At 42.8% G+C, this 21,665-nt stretch overlaps 1 protein-coding gene across 6 annotated transcripts in view; it reads left to right on the top strand.

Moving 5' to 3' along the window:
* PLEKHM3 (pleckstrin homology domain containing M3) overlaps positions 1–21,665 on the top strand; it is a 93,647-nt gene that overhangs the window by 8,647 nt on the left and 63,335 nt on the right. For all 6 annotated transcript variants that reach the window (XR_014956757.1, XR_014956756.1, XR_014956758.1 and 3 more), the window contains exons 2-4: positions 120–976; positions 7,875–8,810; positions 19,813–19,958. Coding sequence is in view for 3 of the 6 variants with exons in the window: in XM_085585250.1 (XP_085441376.1) it covers positions 316–976; positions 7,875–8,810; positions 19,813–19,958 (1,743 nt within the window). In the remaining 3 variants the exon portion in view is untranslated. The remainder of the gene's footprint in view (positions 1–119; positions 977–7,874; positions 8,811–19,812; positions 19,959–21,665) is intronic.

The following is a 21,665-nucleotide window of genomic DNA, read 5'->3' as shown; positions in this document are numbered from 1 at the left end:
TGCCAATTGAAGGAGAAAGTTAAATGAAGGGGATGATGACTGTGAAAAGAGTGATGTAATTAAACATATTTACCTGGGAATAGACTCTTACTGATGTGATGTTTTGCTTTTCTTTACAGCTACTCTTCATCTCTATGAGCTTGTTACATACAGGGCCCATAGCCTGCTTGGTCAGTGGGTGTTAGATCTTTCCTCTGAAGACAAATTGAGTTGGTTACTTCCTGCCACTATGGGTTGGAGTTGGTTACTGTGTTTGCCCACCACGTCCAAGCTAATGGTGTGCCAAGGATCGATGTGAAGCAGGTCTTTAGGTCCATGTTGATGTGGTATCTTAACGCATTGCAACACCTTGAGCCCACAGCAGCACAGGATATGGAGGCTTTTGAAGTGGATGACATTAGCCCTGCCTTGGAAGTGACTGAAGACTTTTTCAATAGTTTTGATACTAAGCTTGAAAAGATTGTGCAGCCCTCTGAGGTGTATGGCGTGCAGGAGGTCCCGGAACTGGTTGGGCATGAGGTATTTGATCAGATAACAGAGAGCAGGAACCTGAGGAACGTCGCCTCCTTAGCTAAAAGTAGTCTCATCTGGGATCACTGCAAAAATGGTCTCTTGGAAACCAAAGCTCAGACAGTGTTCCCTGCCAAAGATCAATGCATGGTGCAGAGGAGAACAGCTGCTGACAACCTTGCTTGGGCAGGGGATGGGGAGACCACAGCTTTTAATATCTTCAAGATCTGCCAGCGGCGGAGAGATAGGCCTCGCTCAGTGAATGACATCCTGGTGCAGAATGAGGAAGCCTCCATGTTCAAACCAGGTCACAACAGGTCACGCTCTGATATCAGCCACGTAAACTGGAGAGTGGTCTTCACAGGCACCTCCCTGCAGCAGCCACCTGCACCTGGTCAGGACAATAACTGTGCTCTGCTTTCCTACCTGGCATTAACCAAGGGAGAGACTATCCAAGGAAACACAGGTTTGTGCTGATGTTTTGTTTATATTTATAGGAGGAGTTTCCTATAATACTTGTCTTGAAACAGGAGCTGGATGTTAAAAAACACAAAAAACCTACTCAAAAATCCAACTGTGAGGTAACTCTTAAAAGAAGAGAAATTAGTATGGCTCTTTTGTCTTTGATATGACTCTATGCGTTTGGCTGCCTAAAAATAATTTTTTAAACTTACCTTGATTTCTGTTCTTTTTATAGTTCAAATATCTAAGCTTGTTTTACTTTTTTCTTCTGTCTTATTCAGTCTGACTCAGGAAAAATGATTTATTTACTGTGTATTTCTGATAATTTCCTTGAATGATTTTACCAAACTTAAAAAAGGCTTTGAATACTAAAGCTACTGGGAGAATGGCAAATCCAAACAAAAGCAGTTTTCATAAAGTGAAAGAGCGACCATTAAAAAGAGAGCGTACAGAGCTTTACTGTAAGGCCCAAGATCTCTGCTCTCTTTCTTTAAATAATGCTGAATTTTCAGTTCATAAGCAAGTAACAGAAACTGAAGCACTCAATTTGTCAATATTAATGCATTGCTGCCAGCACTGTGTGGGGCACAGGAAGTGTTGTTATCAGATTGAGGCAGGCTTCTCCAGTTAGCTGTATGAAGCTGTGTTTCAGCAAGTGATACTTCTTCCTTTTCCTTTCCCAAGCACTGCACTGAAGAGGTTCTGCTCAGGACTTTGGAAACACTGACCCAGTGTCTCCATCTCCATGATTTATTTTGTAGATGCCAGAAATGAATCAAGCAGTTACGGAGAGGAACAGCAGCTAGTGCCACAAAGATTTTTGTAATCTAAATAAAGGCAGGGCTTAATTTTAATTAAGGGATTGTGAACGGGTGCATGTATGCACCCTTATATGGTGGCTTGACTCCAGTTATGAATAGGTGGTCTGTTTAGGGTTAAAACAAGCTTTTTGTGTTGGGTTTCCCAGGTAAGTCAGGTATATTGGAACATGGAAAGCAAGTGCCTAAGTGTTTGTTTTTGGGGAGATGTGTGTGTATAAATATATATAACATGTAAGTATGTATAAGTGTATATATAGGTACAGATATGTAGGTTATTGTGACATAGTTGCTGTAGCCCAAAGGAGGTATTCTTGGTTGACAAAGGCAAGTACACCTACTGTTACTTTTGTCTAGGAAGATATATTGCTTCATGTAGAGTGGAGTCTCTGTTCTATATCTTTCTGAGAAAAGGATGCAGAACAGAAATGCACTCAGAAGTCTGGAGACAGAGCTCTTAATTTTTGTCAGCTGTGCTGTGGGCATCTCCTGGATTTGATTTGTAACAACTTCATATGTCCACAGAAACTTCATTAAAATGTAGCCATTGAAGGTCTGTACATGTCCCTGATAGTGTTTCAAGCTTAATCTGTGATTCTGTGATATGAAATTGCCATGGACCCCCTTCTCAAGGTATTCAGTGCTTGCTGTGTGCCTTCCAAGGGCTTTCTGTAAAGAATGTTGGAAGGCAGAGGTACCTTCTTTGAGGAAGGAGAGCTTCTGTGGTCTGAAAATATACATTTTTTACCTGTTTCCTTTACCTGTTCTGTTCAGCAGCTGTGCAGGTTTTACAAGGTAGCTGCGCTATTTCTTCCCTTTGTGTTTACAAGAGACCTTCACAAAGACACTGCTGCTACTGTGAGCTGATCTGAAAAGAGAAGTGCAAAAGCAAGAAAGTAGATTTTGCAGACATGTATCTGTAGCTACTAATTATTCTCCAGAAAAGACTGAAGAATGTATTTGGAGGTTGGATAAAAGGAGTTGTTGAAGGAGTCATAGCGGGTTGCATGCTTAGAAGACATCCCTTTTCAGGGCTTTAATCCAAATTAAATGAATGCTGTGAGATACCGAGGGGACCTTCAGCAACTCCTGTCAGTTCTCACTGCTGTGAAGGACTTCCCTCTGGAGCCTGCAGAGGTCTCCCAGTCCTCCAGAGCTGTCCCACTTACTGCATTCATGAACTCTTAGCTGTTTTTTTTTTTTTCCCTTACCATCATAGTATACCCATTACTGTGGGCTTCTCTGTTCCTGCTGCTTGCTCTTTTGTAGAATCATAGAATATGGAAAAAACTTTTAAGATTATCTACTCCAGCTGTTAACCCAGCACTGCCTATTCTATCACTAAACTGTAATACAAATAAAATGGCACTGAATCCTTTCCATGTAGTAAGAAAGAAAATGACCTGAAAAGAAGCTGTGCCTTTTGGGCACATAGTATCTTTGGCCTGCTCATCAAAGAAGTCATGTGCTAGAAATAAACCCTGTTTGTGCTATGGGGCACAAGCAGGAAGCAGAGCTAGCAAAGACAGAAGATGTAAGCAAATTCAAGGCAGGCTCTTGTATTTCTGGGCATGTGGCCTGGCAAACAAAGAGAGAATACTGCTTCTGTAATATACAGTGAAACTTGGCTTGGATTTTTAAAACACAGTGTTTTAAACACAACATGGCTTGATGGTCATTCAAACACCACCACTCCTGACAGTGTGGGTGCTACAGTACTTTTTCCAGGTAGCTGTTTTGTTTGCCTGCTGTGTCTATGAGCTTGGGGAACTCTAGAGCTGTCCCAGTGTTGAGCACCTGCACAGTCACAAACTGAAGGATACATACCTGCAGACTCAGGTGGGAAAACGGGTTGGAAGAAAAGACTGTATTTTTAACTAGGAAGATAGTGGACATTGTGGATCTGAGTTTGTCCCTGATCTAGCAAATCCCACCAAGAAGGTGACTAGTCCAACCCAATTTGAGAGCATTTTAGATCCCAAACATGTTTTGTAAAAATGTTCTGTTTTGTAAAAATCCAAGAGGAAAACTACTGCCAGAAACTCTGAACTTACACTCATCACTTACTAAGTATTAGAGAATTCAGAGAGGAGTGTCCCCTCAAGATGCAAACTCCTCACAAACTAGGCATCTCTGCTTCTGCTCTTTTCCAAGTTACTTGGAATGACTGTTATCAGAAATGCTTGTGGTGGAAAACAGAGTAAGCTTTCCTGCCATGCTATATGAGATGCAAGTACAGTCAGTTGTTCTGGCGTGTGCATCTTCTGGTCATGCTGATACAACATTTGGTCTCTCTCTCCAGGGGTGCTGGTTGCACCAGCTGCCCCAAGTGTGGTGAGTGGTAGGTGGGTGTTAGGCTGGCCTGGTTTCAGTGCTATGTGCAGGGTTCCTAGCTGGGATGAGGGGGCAGTTCCCAATGGAGAGGAGAGATGCTGAGGAAGATATTACTCTGTCTTCAGCTGCTGAGTCTCTGTTTGTTTTCCTCTGCCTTCTTCCACCACTTTCCTTGAAATTATTACTCCAAATGGCACAGATGTGAGCCATTTTCTGCGATTATTTCAGGTATTTTTACTCTTCCTCAATTTACCTGTCTGCATAAAGAGGAAAAGAGATGCAGTTTGTGTTTGGAAGGTGGATAGAGAGATGGTACCATTTACTCTCTGAATAAAAAGGTATTATCTGGCACAGTGCATGTGGAAGAGATAAAGGAGCAGAGCTGTAACGTGTGTGTGTACGTGCAGCATATGAATTCAACCTGACCTAAACAAATATGAGGCATTTGAATGTTAATCAAAGTGGCTTCTGGTTCTGTCCCAGTTTGAGCAAGAGCCATTGGAGCCAATTTCACAGAGCTTGAAGGGAAGGAGTGGGGTGAAGGAGGGAGAGGGGGATACCTCTGTGAAAGACAGGGAGAGATAGCCTTTCTATAACTCAACAAAAGACAAGCAAACCTGTGTGTGGATGAAGGAGGGGTGACTGGGGGAAGGTTATGAGTTGTCTTATTATGGAGAAGCTTGAACAGTCATCTGTACTTGATGGAAGCGAGAGAGATTGCCGCTGGAGCTGCAGAAGCGCTGCTTCCCTGATTGGATTAATAGAAAGGGAAGATGACTCTAGAATGACTGTCCATTATCTGCACTACAAAGGGATTAGTGTGGGTTTCAGAGAAATTAATGGCTTTTGAGTTAGTGCAGAAATACTAATGAATGTCAGGGCCAGAGATGTACGGTGAACAAAATTGGTTCTCTTTCACTGTGTCCATGTGTTTGCACATCTATCCATCGGGGCTATCAAAGTGTGCTTTTTCTCTACCATTTTGGGTTATAGATTAGGCTTTCAGTTTTCATATTTAGCTGAAATACCCTTGAGTAGTTTATTGATATGCAAGGTATAGTTATACTGACCTTTTTAGACCTAGTGCCAAAATAGCAATTTTTAAAATTGTTGTTACGGTTTTTGCCATATCTGCAGGTAATCTCTGTAGATGGAGTCCTTTGAGCATGGTTTTAAAAGCAGGCTCTGTTCTGAGTATGTGGGTAAATGGGGAAGCTGAGGCTGAGCTGTCAAGGCAAAACCTAAGTGCCTCTTTTTGTTAGGGTGGCTGAAAGGTAGTGTCCTTCCCCCATTTTTAACCCCCATTAGATTTCCATGCCAACATTAAGTATATCAAACAATTAATTTTCATGTATGTTCATTAAGTTTAACTGGAGCTTATCTGCTTAATCCTTAAAAGTTGGTCTTTGCTGAAGAGCTGGCAAAAGCTTTTACACTGCTGCTATTCTGATTCTTTCTCCTGCCCATAGAAGAAACTGAGAATTAGCTACAGGAGTATTTGCAGCCAAAGGCAGGAGCATCTTCTTAGAACAAAGGTTACAGCCCAAGGTTGTCCCACTTGGTATCAGAAGCCCCTGGACAGCAACTAAGTTCCTCAAATGCTCATGAGTCCCTGACTCTCCTTGTGCTTAGGGAAGACAGACAGACTCACCCCTTAGCCAGCAGTGGTGAGAGCAGTTTGGCCAGCAACCTTGGCCATATTAGCTGGGAAGCCCAGTACAGATGGGGATGTAGTTTCTATACAGGCCTGGTTTTGTTTCCAAGCTTCATCCAGTCTAGATGTTTCTGTTCCTTTAACTCTGTGTTGCAGGCATCCTCAGTATCCTCAGAGATGATGTCTAAAGGTTGTTAGAGTGTGGCCTGTTAACATGAGTGTAACTGGTTAAGCTGAGATGTTGAAAATGTTTTATGCCTCCAGCTATCCCTGTTTCAAAGGCTGTCAGCCTCAGGGTGGAAATCTTGAGTAGACCAGCTCTTGTATTGCTGTGGTCTGTAATGCTGTGTGTTAAAGTCAATTGATGGTGATTTTGTTGTGACCTAATTTGCTGGGCAGTGGATGAGGAGCTGTTTCCAGGTGACTATCTTGCTCTTGTGCCAGGAATAGCAGACTCTAACGAAGATATACAATTAGAGGCAGAAACCTTTATTTGTGTCTGCTAATTATATCACTGTTTGTAAGTCAAGACCCAGCACAGGTACCCTTACTGGAAAGGTGAAGTAGAACTCAAATGGGAGTAAGAGTTTGTTCCTCAGGCCTTCGTTGTTTTGGGGTAACAAGTATTACAGTTGGTATTACAGTGTAACTATGAACGCCTCTGAATTTATACAGGGACCAACAAGAATTGCCTAGAGCCACATGCCTAGCCCAAGGTGAAAATATGAATCTTGCCTGTGGTGGCTGAAGTGGTGCAAATTAGATTGGAACAAATTTTGTATGGAAACCTTTTTTTTTTTTTTTTTTTTTAACTCAGAAATGCTTTAGATAATTCCTTTTAAATTTTTATCACTTTAGTCCTTGGAGTGACTTGTGTATGGGTGATTTTCTGTGGATGAAGAAGATTCCCCTTGACTTTGCCTTGGGCTTTGTGGAATGGTCAGCTCCAAAGCACCTGAAGTGCTGAGATGCTCAGGTGTATGTGTTTGAATCCTTCTGGGCAGCCTCTTACTTTCCATTTTTGGTCATGTCTGCTAATCCCAAGCCTGATTCTCACAAATCAGCAAAACTCTGGAGTAAACAGAGCTGTACAAAATGTTCTGGTCCCAGGTCATGCTGAAATGTGGTAGGAAACTGCTGTGTTGGGCACAGTTCTGCATTTGCTGGGTCAGTGCAGGTGCCCGGTGCCGTACGCAGTGCTGGCAGCAGGGCTGTTCCAGCAGCCCCTCCGCAGGACACAGCTGTGCCCATCAGCCACAGGTGAGGCCTCTTTGGCAGAACACACCTCAGGAAAGGCACAGCATTGGCAGCTGTGTCAAGAGCAGCTGAGGGTCAGAGGATGAGAATGTGCTCCAGCCCCTGGGAGGAACATGGTGGAGCAGGATCTCCCTGCAGGCCCATGTTGGGACCCCGTGCTGAAGAATATGGAGATTTTCTGAAGGAACTGTGGCCACAGAGAGCTGATGTAGGGATGTGTTTAACCTGAAGGGCTGCAGCCCCTGGAGAGGACCATGCTGGAGCAGGGGAAAGGTGTGAGAAGGAAGGAGAGCAGAGAGGAGCTGACCAGATACCACTATGCCCTTTCCATCTGAGCTGCTTAAGATGGGGGAGGCAGAGGTGGTGTGTGTGAAAACATGAAGTTGAGCCTGGGAAGGAGCAGGAAAGAGAGGGTAAGGTGTTTTAATTTTTATGTGTTTTTCACTGTCAAAATCTTATTTTAGCTGGCAATAGATTACTTGATAGTATTGTCTGTTTCTGGACTAGGTTCTGGGAGACCTGCAATGTTTTGTTGCTCTGCCATTGTTGTCCTGGATATCTTAGGAAAATTGCTTTGTTTCTCTGTCCCTCTGTTTCTTTGTTCCCTTTTTTTAAGGTGTTTTAATACCTCTGGGTAAAAAGTGCTGTATTCTGGGTGGCTCAAAAGTAGAGTTAATCCTTGTGTTTAATAATCAGAACCTATTACATGAGGATTCTCTCTGTGATCCTATCTTCAGATATGCCATGTATGGGTAGGAGAAATGTAGAAGCCAGAATGATTTAGTAATTTGAGACAACTAAAAAAAAATAATAGTAATATTCTATTTTTTTTCCTCCAGAATACAAGACAGTGTTCTCAAATCTTCTGAAGAAGGGATACTTAGAAGTTAGAAGAGACAATGACAGCTACTGGCAAACCTGCTATGCTGAACTCTCTCAGTACAAGCTGTACCTGTATTGCTTGGACAGCAGTGGCAACCAGACTCTTCCCACCGTGTATCCACTCATGCGTTTTCAAAGGGTGGCTGTTACTGGTGGCAGTGAAACCAAGGTGGTGGACACTGTCCTGTCAGACGGCTCACAGCTACAGCTGAAGGCAGAGTCCTCGTGGGAGACTTTGGACTGGGGGCAGAAACTTTGGGAAGCAGTGCATGCTTCTGGGCCTGCTCTTACAAGACAGCAGGAGAAACTGGAGAATGTGCCAAAGCTTGAAAATAACAGTGGGCTTTCTCAAACTAATGGATTATTAGAGAAACCTATGGAGCTCTTCCTATCCATGAATTTGACTGAAAAGACTAAAGAGTACCAAAATATTCTGAAATCAGGGACTCTTTACAGGTTAACTGTCCAGAATAACTGGAAGGCATTTACTTTTGTCTTGAACAGGTCTTATCTCATGGCATTCCAGCCTGGTAGGCTTGATGAAGATCCCCTGCTGAGCTACAATGTGGATGTGTGCCTGTCGGTCCAGACAGATACTCAGGATGGCTGTGACTCTTGCTTTCAGGTCATTTTCCCCCAAGATGTGTTGCGCCTGCGCGCAGAGACCCGTCAGAGGGCCCAGGAGTGGATGGAGGCGCTGAAGGCAGCAGCCAATGCTACTCGAAGTTTAACCCAAAACCCACAGGTGACGCTTAGGAACAAACCTGGAGATCGGCCCTTTGGGAATGATCTTAGCAAGACCAAGCGGCAGTCTGTGACCACCAGCTTCCTGAGCATCCTGACCACACTGTCTCTAGAGAGAGGGCTCACAGTACAGAGCTTCAAGTGTGCAGGTGAGCAGCCAGGTTGCAGCATCTGCACCTACACCCCCTCTGCAGGAAAAGAAAATCACTTGAAAGGGCATGTGCGTGTTTTAGCAGCACAGCTGTTCCCTGCCTCTCACTGTGGCTGTAGTTAGCCTTTCTCTCTGTCAAATGTGGAAAAAAAAAACTAAGGGATATTCAGAGGTTCATCTGCTTTTGATGAGCAGGGCTGAAACATTAGATCCTGCACATACAGCACTACATGGGCCAGGGCTGCCCTGAAGGGTGGCTGAACTGTTTTCTTGATTCAGGACACTGTAAAGGTGGTGCAGAATCAAAGGGATTTGAATTTGTTGTCTGACTCTAGTCTTGTAGGCAAGATCACGTTTTTATCCAGTTTGGGAAGGAAGTGAAAATAGAGAGAACACGTCTGAATGCAGTTCATTGTCATTTTACTTTAGAAAGGGCACCTGTGTGGAGCAAATTTGGGCACCTTAATGCCTAAACTATAGTTTCTGACTTGCTTTAGTTACACTCACTTAGAAATTGTCAGCTCAAGCTCTGTTGGAGACTTTTTCTCTTGTATTACGGGAGCTGTGATGGTCCTGCCTCCTCTCCATGCTGCTTTGGGGTGTGGGTCTTATGTTGCTTTGAAGCCACACATGACCCTGGGGAGTATCTGTTTGGGCCCAGGACCTGCTGGCTGGCCTGTATCCCTTCCAGGGGGTACCTGTGCCCTAGAAGTACTGGGCTGCCCTCAAAATTGTCTGTGGGTGCAGTTGGGTTTGTCCTTCTCTGGAGGTCATGTTCCTGCTCATCTTTCCACAGTGCATGGCACCCACGTGGCAGCTGGAGCATCATGAAGGTTGGCATCATTGCAGTTAATGATTTGGTCACAGTATTTGGGCTTCTGCCTGAATCCAGCTCTGTTCTTGGCCACATTTGTATGACTTGATGTAATTTGTTTTATATTTTGCTTAATCTTCTGACTGAGGTTTAGGAGAGTTTCAAGTGAATATTTTCAATTACCTCCTCGAAAATAGGAGGCCCCTGGGATGGCAACAAAATATATGTCTCCAGTGTGAAACAGACTTTACTCTTGCTTTATGTAGTATGGGAGCAGACTTTTCTCTGGGAAAGGATGGATTCCCTCTCCTGAGCATGGGATGGTTAGTTTCCACTCACTCATGTATTCCCCACAAAAATAAGGTGCTCTGACTAGGGTTGCATGATGTCTTTTCCTGATACACCTGAGGCATTTCCAATACTCCTGTGGTCTCCTTTTAGTCTGCCAAACTGAACAAATGTTCTTGTGCAGAGAAAATCATCTTGAGTTTGGAGGGTCTGTGGGGAGCTGGTCACTGAGATTCTCTGTTCCCGAGGGTTTCACAGCACTTTCTGTAGGAGTGAGTCCTTTGCCATTCCTGAGACCCTTAGGGCTCTCTGAAACTTGGAGTTTTTACCATGGAGCAGAGAAATAAATAATTTTAGTTATAACTGGGAGAAACTGGGGAAACTTTGTTTGGCTCGGGAAAGTTTGTGCTGAGGAGGGATACAGGCAAGCTGAGCCTCTCTCCTTTTCCTTGCTCCCTGCAGGCAGTTGTGCCGTTCTGGGCTCGGGCTGCTGTTTAACCTGAGGGGCCTGCTGTTGGTAATTACAGCTTGCAGGCATTGAGAGCGGTTTTCCCCAGGGCTGCTGGGAGGGGTAAGCTTGGGGAAAGATGAGGAGGGGGGAGGAAGAAAAGTTTTGCTGTGAATTCTTCAGCCATTTAGTGCAAATTCCTGTAATTACCGTCTTTGTGTCCTGTCCCAATGGCACATAATACAGCAGAAGCCTTTCCTAATTGAGACCTTACAGGAGGTACAAATCCCTCCTTTGTTCAGCCTGACAAATTAGTGCCAGAAAGTGGCAAGGTCCGAGTGGGAATCAAAGGCAAGCAACACAAAGATGGAACTTACGGCTACAGTAATAACCCTCTCTAGTCCTGCAGGGGTGGGAGGGAAGGAAAAGTAATGACCAATGAAAAATGAAGGGTTTTTTTGTTATAAATTCCCTTGACATGACAGCACCTCAGGGCTGCTTTATTTATTTAGGAAAAGCGATTAAATAGTAATACAACAGGGCAGACCATTGTCTCTCGAGCTACCCCCCTTCCTCCAGACCCCTGCTGCCTTGGCTAATTGATTGACAATGAACCTCTGATAAAGAAGGTTGCTGGGAGGACCTGATGGGGACAGGCTTTTTAAAATTTATTTTCTCTTTGCAGTCTTTATGGGGTTCCCCTCCCCATTTTTCCTGTTTGAAATGCTCTTGGCATCCCCCTTTCCTTTTCTTCCTCAGTAAAAGCTTTTTAAGGAATTGGTCCCCGACAAACAGCTGATATTCACAAGCAGGTAGGGAAGAATGTGCATGTCTGTGCCTCGCTATTGACAGGTTTATCTTGGAGTCTGGCTAGCGCTTTTCAACCCGTGATAGAAGCCAGGGCGGTGGTGTCAGATGTAGTCGTGGGGCAGGGAGGACAAAGTGTTGATACCCTGGAGTCAGAAGGGCAGTTGGAAAAAAGTTGTCTTTTGCTTGATCAGCAGATACAAAAGCTTATCTCCACATTTGTAACTCCGTTTTACTGCAGAGGGCAAGGCATTACTTGTAATTTGAAAAAAATGATTGAACAGGCCACTGATTCGCAGTGGAGAGGCAGGGAGTTTATAAACCCTTTTAATTTTGTGGCCATTATTTATATTTTTGGCTTAGAGAAAAGCTTCTAGGGAAAGGTAGGCATTTCTCCTGGAGGAGTTCTCCTGGAGGTCTGTAAGGAGCAAATATCTCCAGGTGTCCTTCATTATCGTTATTTTTTGTCACAGGGCATCACTTTTCTATAGATGGGGAAGACAAATGGCCTTTGCCATTGCCTCCTGTTTTTGCATAGCTCCTGTTCTTTTGATGTCTCTCTTCTGTTTCACCTTTTGTTTTCTTTCCCCCTGACCTTTATTAAAACAGACATTTTTTCTAGAGAAGTCAGTTGTGTCTGCCAGGAACTCTGTTACTTAGACAGTAAGCCCTAATGGATGTGGGAATTTCTGCCTTCTGGAAAATGCACCCTTTCATTTGTCTGTCTGGCTTTCCTTGCTTCTCTTCTAGGGTGCCTTCTGTCTTTTCCTCCCTGCTTTCTCCATGTCTCCTCACTTGCCAAAACGATAAATACTGCTATTAGGCTTGAATGACTTGGCTGGCTGAGCTGAACACTAGGTGCAGAGAAGCCAGGGTTAGTGAATGTGCTATTTCCTGAGCTTGCAGCCCTGTCGAATGAAGCCGCAGGTGGAGAGCTGTTGTCTTTCAAGGAATCATTCTGCACCTAGTGCTGTGATCCTGTGTGTAGCTGGGGGACAGCCCAGTGCAACATGCACGGGTCATGCAACCTCTGCTCTATCTCAGTCCCTTGGTCTGGAATCAGTCACTACTACAATAAAAATAAATTCCTTTTTTTTCTTCCCTTAATGAAAAGAAAGTATTTCCTAATAGATTGCAAGGCAGCAAGTGTAATTTAAAAACAAAACTAAATAGTCATGTGTGATGTCAACTTTGTTCAACTTCTCTAAAAGCCTTACAGTTGAAACTTCTCAAATACAGATAGTTGAGAAGCATCCTTGAATTTAGCAAATCCTTAGTGAACAGTTGTTATACCCAGTGCTTATTTTGTAGCATGTCACTGAAATAAAAATGCTAGAGGATAAACCTAGAAAATGCAGGACAATAATAAAATACCATAAGGTCCTTTTGAAGGTTTTTAGCACTCTTGTCACATTTTAGTTCTGAATAACCATTGTCCTCACCTGTCCAGGGCTTTTAGGATTGTGCTTTTTCTAAGTGCTGTATTTGTTTTGTGCTTGGTTTCATTTCAATTGATCTCTTTCTTCCAAGGCTTCAGCAGCTTTTTACCTTCCCTGTATTTGAGACTCTGTAAAATCCCCTAGGAATGTTTTGCACTGTAGAGGTTTTATTGTTTAGGTATCTTCACTTTAGGCTTTAGTCTTTTAGTCTTGTATGTGACTTTCAGGCCCTATTTCTATTCATTTAAAAGTAAAACTTCCACTGCTAGCAGTGGGATTTCTAAACCAGCTGAGCAGAAAAATGCATGGCCTAAGTTAGTATTTGGAAAATACACCATGTTTAAACAAGGTCACTGACTTGTTGGGAGGAGTGGGGGGAGTGTTTCCAAACAAGGGTAACTGGAATTCCTATAGCAGGGAGCACTTTATTTGCCCTGGACCTACGTGTTTCAAAACAAGTGTGCTGGGCCACAGTACTTTGCCATATGACAGCACATTTTGGGTAAAGGTTGGAAGATACCACATACTTGGGTTGATTAAACCTGCTTATCAGTGATCAGTTATGATCACAGAGGCCATTTAATCTTCATTGATGAGTTCTTCAGTGCAGTCTAGGATGGCATGACTAGAGGAAGTGACAGTGAAAACTATCAGCTTTGTCTGGTAAAGGTTGTGTCCTTCACCCTTCTGGGTTTTGGCTGGCACCTTCACAGAGTGAGATTGTCACCTTCATGGGATTTGGTTTGGGGTTGGCCTGCTGCTGCCTGGAAGTGCAGTTTAGATAAGTATTTGATCAGTTCAGTGCCTGCTCTGTGCCCTGATGTGCACTTTGCAATCAACTGGTGTTTAAGTGACTTTTTTGTCTCAGCCCTGCAAGAGGAACTGCTGATATAACTGTCTTGGCTGATGAATGTACATACTCCCCCTGGCAGCCTTGAAGGATGCCTTTTCTGCCTGTGTGGGTTTAGGTGACCCCATTGCTCTAATCTTCCTCTGTCAACAACTCTGCAGGTTTTTGGTACATGCTAATTTATTGTACTATTGTGAGCTCAGTTCTGCTGGGTCTGAATGTGTCTCTACTGTAAGCATAGGCTGTTCTCAGCTATGCCTTGTTTCTTCCTGGCTTGTGGGTGCTAGGTGTGAGTTCCACTACCCTCAAAGAACTCTTGGTTGTCTGGGGACCTTTTTTGTCCGTTTGTTGTATGAAACTAATCTTGAGAGATTTTTTGGTATAGAGTTAAAAGAAAAGAATGCCCAAATCAGGCAGTCTAAATGTCCAAGTCTCACTTTTGTTGAGATGGGAAAAAGCTACGTCTGGACGAAAGGAAGTATTCTTCAGACATGAAAACTCCAACACTTATACACCAGCCCCACAGTTCTTCTCTGGAGAACCCAGAGGTTCTTAAGGAATTATGTGCAAGAGAGAGCTTTATTGGTTGGGCTAGCATCTTTTAAATCAGTCAAGCCAGCTTTTGTGACTAAAGACCTTACCTTCCCAGAAAGGCACTGGCATCTGCACAATACTTTCTCTGCAGTTGCAGTTCATAGCAGGGTCCTGAGTTGTTTTGGGCCATGGCTGTTAATTTAGTTTTCTAAGAAAGCAAAGCTTATGTCCCAATGCTGTTTGCTCAGTTTTACTCTTGTCCCATAAAATTTGGATCTACCTGACTATTCTAACAAAATTTGACAGAGGAGAAGAGGTAGCAAAGATGGGTGCATCTCGAAGGTGTCATCACATCACAGGGAGCCCCTTCTAATGCTGCTCTGGAAAAATAGTCCTGTGAAGTGCACTGTGTATTTGTTTAGCATCAGAATGTCCTTGCAGATGTGCAGCCTTGAGGGACAAACACTGAAGGAAAATGGCTGCTTTAGGGTCCACTGCTGCAAAATGAAGACATTTTGTGTGTTGGCAAGGCTCTCCCTCTTCTGTCACATGCCAAAGCTGTGTATTATTAACAAAACTATTGCGTGTGGATCAAATCAGGGGCAATATAAAAGAAATTACAGAACAAACCAGAGGCCAACTGCTAGGAAGGGTTTAGGTTCTCGGTCTGGCCTTTTGCAACATCTATAGTCTCTGACATGTACCTGTGCTGTGTAAATCTGAATAGTTCATGTGCCCGAGGCAGTGCTGAGATAGTGATGTGCAACCAAGAAGAAATTCAGCCAAATAGCATTGGTAAAAATATGTAACCACACTTAGTGCACAGTTGTTTCTTCTTTTAAAAGGAGATACAAAACCAGTTGTGTATTCAAATAGAAACAGAGCTGGTTATTTCTAGGTATCCTAATGCTGTATTAAATAAATGAAACTTGGCAAACCAGGTAGCCTTCAGTGTAAGTCAAGGAGTGAGCAGTGCAGGAGTAAGTGGTGTTCAAACTGACTATGGAGCAGAAATGAAAACTGGGTTAGGTAGAGACTCATTTTGCTAAATGACCTGGCTGAGGGTGCTGGCACCAGTGTTCTGATCACACAGATGGCTGGCCTGCTCTTTGCCCTGTTCTCCGGTCTGCCTTCTCAGTGTGTAGAACCAAATATGAATGTAATTGACTGTGTAAGTGGGAATGCCGTTATTAATTATGCTTACATTATCTCCTTACTTCTAGCTGGCAGGCAGGCTTCAAGAGCTGACCCAGAGAGTGTGTTCAGTTCCCATTCCTGACCCAAGAGCTGGTGAATTACTGAATCCTATCAATAAGTCCATGGTAGATCCCATTTCCTTCTGTCAGGGAACACTTCAGAGTCTAAACAAAGCACCCTTAATCCTATAAGTGCATGGGGAAAGGTATACCAGATTAGTTTGAGGTTTATGGTGTTATTCCTCAGCACTTTGGATGTACGAACCCTTCCTTATTTCTGGAGAAGCTAATCTAGTTTATAATTAAAATAAATGTGTACATTGATGACATGATAGGAGTTTTATATGTTGCTGAGGTAATTATAACTTGGTAAGGTCAAAACCAGATGGTTTCAACACAGAATTTTTTTTTTTTTACTTTAATCTGTTAAGGTTTTGTTGTCTTTTTTTTTTTTTAAGTTTATAAAAAGCTCACAGAAAATGTAGGCAAGGTGAGTAGTGTCAGACTTTGCTTGGAGGTTTATAAGTTTTTAATTATTTTGTTAAAATAAAATTGCTCTGGAAAGTAATGGCAGGAAAAGGACAAAGCAAAATGCAAACCTGGGTAGACATAAGAGAGAACCGAGTTGGACTGTTAGTGTGTCTTCCCTGTGAATTCGAGTTTTCCCGTGGTGGACTGAATTGGAATAGATGCACAGGAACAAAGATAAGCAACTGAAGTAATTCTCACCTTATTTGTGTTGGTGCTGAGCTGATAGAGCAATGTTGTATGTCTGATCTAACACTGAAAATTTGTTGCTGTGTTCATTCTGCTTAGTCTGCTTTATGCCTTTATAAAGCTGCAAGCCTTTTGAAGTCTGTGGATCATTTTCTTTTCTTTGTATTGTATGTTGTTTCTAAATGAATTAGCTTCTAAGCTAATCTGTCACAGATTTAATTATGGCACACAATCACAAGGGACTTGCTTTTTCCTGTTACCGAGCAAGGAACTTTATTGAATAAGGAAAACAGTTGTGTACTTGATTCTAATTTGGTCTTTCACTTTCTCTGTTTCACTGTGGAGCTGCTCCAGTCTTTTCTTGCTAAAAGATTAAAGGTATCTGGATAAAAAGGATAGTTGTGTGTGTCTTCCTTGACCACAAGAGTATATAGCAACCTGAAAGTGGTGTTTTCCCTGCTTCAGAGAAGAGGAATTGTGTTCAGATGTCTTGGATTCCTCCTCCATACTTGTCTACCACCTTAAGTCAAGGAGAGAGTTTTGTTACAACTTTTTAACCTCACCTTCTGTACTATTTTCTTCCTGAAGGCTTCACACTTGGACATGAGCCTCTTGATGTTGATACTCCTGCTCTGCTCACAGAAATGTTGTTGAGGGAGATTCATCTGTGCCCAGTAGCACTTTCTTGCTGCTATTTTTTCTCACCTCTATTTTCTTTCCTTGATTCCAAGGCTGTTTTGTTGTATTTTCCATGATGAAAGGTTTGGGATGATTCCTTCCCTCTCTTTGCTAAGTATACCTTACAGCTACACTTCTTCCCTCTGTAGCTTGCTCTGTAACATTCTTTAGGGTGGGATGATCTCTTTACATTAGGATCTGGGTTTGCTGGACCTTTGTACAGATGTTATACAGATAATATTCTGTGTGAGCATTAGGAATAGGTGAGAGAGGTTTGGTGAAAGTTCTGCTGCTTTTTTCTCCCATCCTGTGCAAGGTGCTTTTTCTAGTTATGTAGGCAATTAAGTGTTTTCTCTGCAAACATGGTCCCTTCCCAAACCCTAAACTGTCTGTTGAATTGTGTTATCCATCTCGGAGGTGGTCAGCTACATCTGATTGTCCTGCTGGGAGAGGTGCTCAAGAGTTTTAAGCCAGGAATCAGTACTAGCTTTGTTTCTGGTAAACATCATGGCAAGTTGATGCTCCTGAATGCCCAGGTGCAGGATTTCCAAGGTCATTAAGCCAATGGTTATTCCTTCTTCCTCTTCTTTCTCTCTCATCTATTTTTTTTCATCTTAAAAAAACATAGTAGCATAAGTGGTCTATGCCACAGAAATATGTTTGTCACGCTACACCACTTTGAACTGCATAACATCAAAGAAAATCAGTGCTTTGATAACTTGATTTGAAAGGGTTGTAGAAATAGCCATCATTATGAATCACAACAGAGAGGTATAGAAAAGATGGTGATTTTCAAACAGCAAAGCTTGGAAAGTAGAGGAAGATGTAAAGTGGATGCCAGCACCATATTATCATCTAACAAACCCCAGCTACACAACTGTAATGTAGCTTTACAGAACATATCTTCTTGAGGATATGATGAAGAATGAAAAATACTAGGTGTAAAGAGGAACAAGGGAACACATGTGGGCTTAGGAGAGGGCTGTAACAAGCGAGGAAGCAATGCATGTTGCTTGGGTACGAATTTCTTCCACTTCCTCCTCTTCATAAAACCACCCTTTCTGAAGATGAAGGGCATCCAGGATTGCTGAGACTCTCCTCACCCTGAGAGGAGACCTCAGTTCTTGTGGGCTGGATATAGGGAGGAGGAGAGAAGCCCCTCAGCATTTCTGTGCTTTATCACTCCTCTCTTGAGAAAACTGTCTCCAGGGACTGGAATGAGTTTCTGGTTCTTGGAGGCTGCAAGAAATTAGGCCTTAAGGTGGTTAATTCTCAACTGCAAATGTTTTAGTCTAGAATTTTGGCAGTTAAAATTGAACTTTTTCTTATTATTACCTTCGGTCTAACAGGATTTAGGGCATTAAGACAAGGTAGCAGCTAGTGGAATGCATGGTGCTAGTTAGGTGAAATCAGTATGTCCTGTCCCATCCTCATCCCCAGACAAGTAAGTGTTGGGTAGTGGGGAATGTTTATAAGGTTTCAGTGACATTGAATTGGGAGACTATTTGCCTTCAGACACTGCTTTACCACTAGAACTTCATTAATACTTATGTTCTGGTCTTATGAAGGGTAAAGGAGAAGATAGGAACATAATTATCTCTTTTATCAACTGACCAGTTTATATGTTTACTTTTTCCAAGAAACTGCATGTCCTTTCTTAAAAAAAAAAAAAGGGCAGGGGAAGAAGGAGATGGAAACAGGACATGTCCCATACTGATTCACTTGGTAGTGTGTATTGCAGAGAATCCTTGGCCAAATGGCTCTGGCGTGTGAAAGAGGTGGAAATGAGCTAATTGTGTTGGTAGGTTATTCCAATGATTTTTATTGGAGGGGGGGAAATAGTGACATCATTTGATGTGGGAAAGTGGGAGCTCAGTTTGTGCCTAGAACAGCTGACCTGCAGTCTTTCCTCAAATCAGGGTAACTTCTGCTAGAGAAGAGATGCTTTCAGCTGGAGAAGTCACATAATTACACTAAATGAAATTAATTATATTGACAAAAGCAATCGGTCAGTTGACTTCTATCTGAACTCTGTCTGACAAACTCTGTTTAACCAATGCTTTTGCAGTAAAAGTGATGTACAAGGATTCTGCTACTCAGTATTTATAATCAGCTGCAGGAGAGACTGAGCATACAGCACATGTCAGAGTTGAGCTCTGGTGCTCTGGCTGAAGCTATAAATGTCATATGGGGACACTGGCATTTGAAGGAGAAGCAGAAATTCTGTAATGTATGCTGTGTCTAGAGGTGTTATTAACAACCACATGATGTATCTTACCCAAACATTATTAACCTCACTTCCTGAGTAGGTTGTTTAATATGACTGTGCTGTCTGTCTTCAGCCATCTACCCAAATATAATATGAACCTTCTGGTTCATTTTAGTCACTACTGAAAGACAGAAGTGTCAAGTATGTTGAGTTTTTATGTGTTTTGTGGAAACAGGTGGTCAGGTGAAGGAGATCTCTGCATTAGTTCTTTCCAGCTACAGCAGCAGCTTTTGAATACATTGTTTTTCCCCAGGGACTCCACACTAGGGAGAGGAAGAGGGAAGGGATCTAACTGTGAAAAAAGTGTCAGGCAGACCTCAGACCTTGTAAGATACAGAATAATGCAATTGTAAGGAAAAAAAAAACCCTGCTGGAAACTGAGCTGTGTCACTACTGCTAGTAAAGAACTACTCATTCTCAGTGTGACTGCTGTTCAGTTATTATTCATGATCTGACTGTGTTTTGCCTTGGCTGTGCTAATTCTGTGGCTGAGTCTTACCTGCCAAGTCAGCATCCCTCCTGGCTGCCAGCAGGAGCTGGCTTGCACTCCTGCAGGCAGGCAATGTGGGGAAAATGGGAGCTCTCTGGAGCAAGCATACCTTAGAATGTGGCCTGTCTAAGCTTCAGGCCATGGTTTTCACATGGCCATGGCTTTTAAATGCCCAGTGTCTCACAAGCAAGTTCTGCCTTTGTTTCTTGAGAAGTGCTAAGTATCTTTTGACTGCTGTTTGAACTCTTTGTCACAGATGCCCAAGTTAGTGTGTGCTTTTTCAGTGCTAGTCCAAGAATACTGATAATTATTTATAAATTTTTTCTTATGGAATGAGAAATGTCTCTTGGGTAAAATAAATAAAATATTAAAAGGATCTCAAATAGAGAAATACTTTTCTGACTCCATGCTGAATGTGTACCTCTGGCTTGGTGTATAAACCCAGACTTTTGCTCCTCTCTTTTCTCTAGGCTGTCAACGCTCCATAGGTCTGTCCAATGGGAAAGCCAAGGTGTGCAGCTACAGTGGATGGTATTACTGCAGCACCTGCCATGTGGATGACAGCTTCCTTATCCCTGCACGGCTGGTTCACAACTGGGACACTTCTAAGCACAAGGTAATCTCCCTGCAGGTTGGAGTGCTAGCAGGTGAGCTGAATTGCTGATAGAAGCACAACAGTCTGAAGGTTGCAGGCATTGACTGCTCATACCGTTTCCTTTGTCCCTCCTGACAAAATGAGCCATGGTCTCTCAACAAGACGTGCTTTCATCACAGTTTCCTTGGCCAGATCTAAGGTGTTCCTCCACAGGGGTAGCCATGCTCCTCCTTCTTGGTGGTATCTTTTTCATCATAGCTTACCTGGCTGTTCAAGGGACAGGGAGAGGTAGCACACAACAACAGCTCTAATTCTTGTAGTTATTGGAGCTTTGAGGAGTACCTGTTTCATGACCACCAGGGACTAAGGATTGGCACAGTTTACTGATGGATGCTAAATTGTGGAAATACCTATAGGAAACTGCTTACCAAATGCAGTATTTGTAAGGCCCAGTATGTCCTGTCTCTTGGCATGAGCATTTTGAGGACACTAGAAGGACATTGCTTTAGCACTTAATTGAACCAAATAGATGAAAGTAACATAACAAGAAAATTCTACAGTTGTTCACTTGCCACACAAGAGCTTTTCTAAAATTTTTATAATCTGCTATTTGCTGCTGCCTCAGTGGCTGGTTGCTAGATAGAGGCACTGATTACAAGCCTCAAAGCATTATACCAGCAAACACAGTAACAGTGTTGTTTTGCCATCTCAGGCAGTATATGTTGAAAGAATAACAAACTCATAAGGAATCCAGACCATGCTAGAGCTTCAGACCTAGCAGCCACTGTTAGGAGAGGCTGTTTGATGTTTTGTGTCTGCAAATATTATTATTATGTGCTATTTGAAAAGGAAAAAAATAACCAGTAAATGCTCTATTAGAGGAAAAGCAGGTCTCTTGAAGAAAATTTGTCAGATGGGTAGATTATTAAAAGATAGCCAGAGCCTGCTATCAGGAAAATTATAGTCTTGCTCTGTGAAATGCAAGATTCTTCAAAGTTGCAAAGCTCCAGGGTGTGGAGACAAAAAAGCCCTCCCATGCCTAGAAGTTAGGAATATTTAAAATTTCTTTTTTTGGATGCTTTTACCAAGGACTAAACTTGCTACCACATGGTAGTACAAGCAGACCTGATATGGGGCTGGTGGATGGTGAGGCAAAGACCTCATATCAAGCTGTCTGTCAATAATACTGCCAAGAAAATTAACTGGGGTTTTTTTCTAAACCTGCAGCATAAAAACTATGCTCTAGTCTATTTCCTGTGGTATAGGCAGCTGAGGCACAAAAAGAAACAGGACATGAAAGCTTAAGCATTAATTGAAAGCCTAATCTATTGTCACCTCACTGTAATAGTGAGAAATTTAGCTTTGCACTTTTTGTAGACAGAACAAGTTTGAGGTGCTTTGGAAATGGAAGCAAATTCTGTGCAGCTGCTTTACCTGCCTTTGTGTGAAAGTGCACAGGAGGTGAATTTAAGAAAGGAACACAACCCCTCAGGTAGGAAAAAACAGCATCATCCCCAACCATTAGAGCAGGAACTAAGGCAGGGAGGAAAGGCGAAGATAAGCACACTGCCCTGCCACTTGTAGGTGGCACAGCACTGCCTGAAAGTGGAGCTTCTGCAGAGGGGATGTGTTCCTGGCTGTACTTCTGGCCACACGCCCCAAAGAGGTCCTGCAGGAAATAAGCACATACCACATTTGATGGTCAGGACTGAGAGAGGGCTCCAGGAT

The sequence above is a fragment of the Lonchura striata genome, chromosome 7 (assembly GCF_050655825.1).
Source record: "Lonchura striata isolate lonStrDom1 chromosome 7, ASM5065582v1, whole genome shotgun sequence".
NCBI lineage: Eukaryota > Metazoa > Chordata > Aves > Passeriformes > Estrildidae > Lonchura > Lonchura striata.
The sequence above is the reverse complement of the archived record's forward strand: the minus strand, read 5'-3'. Positions and strand labels throughout refer to the sequence as shown.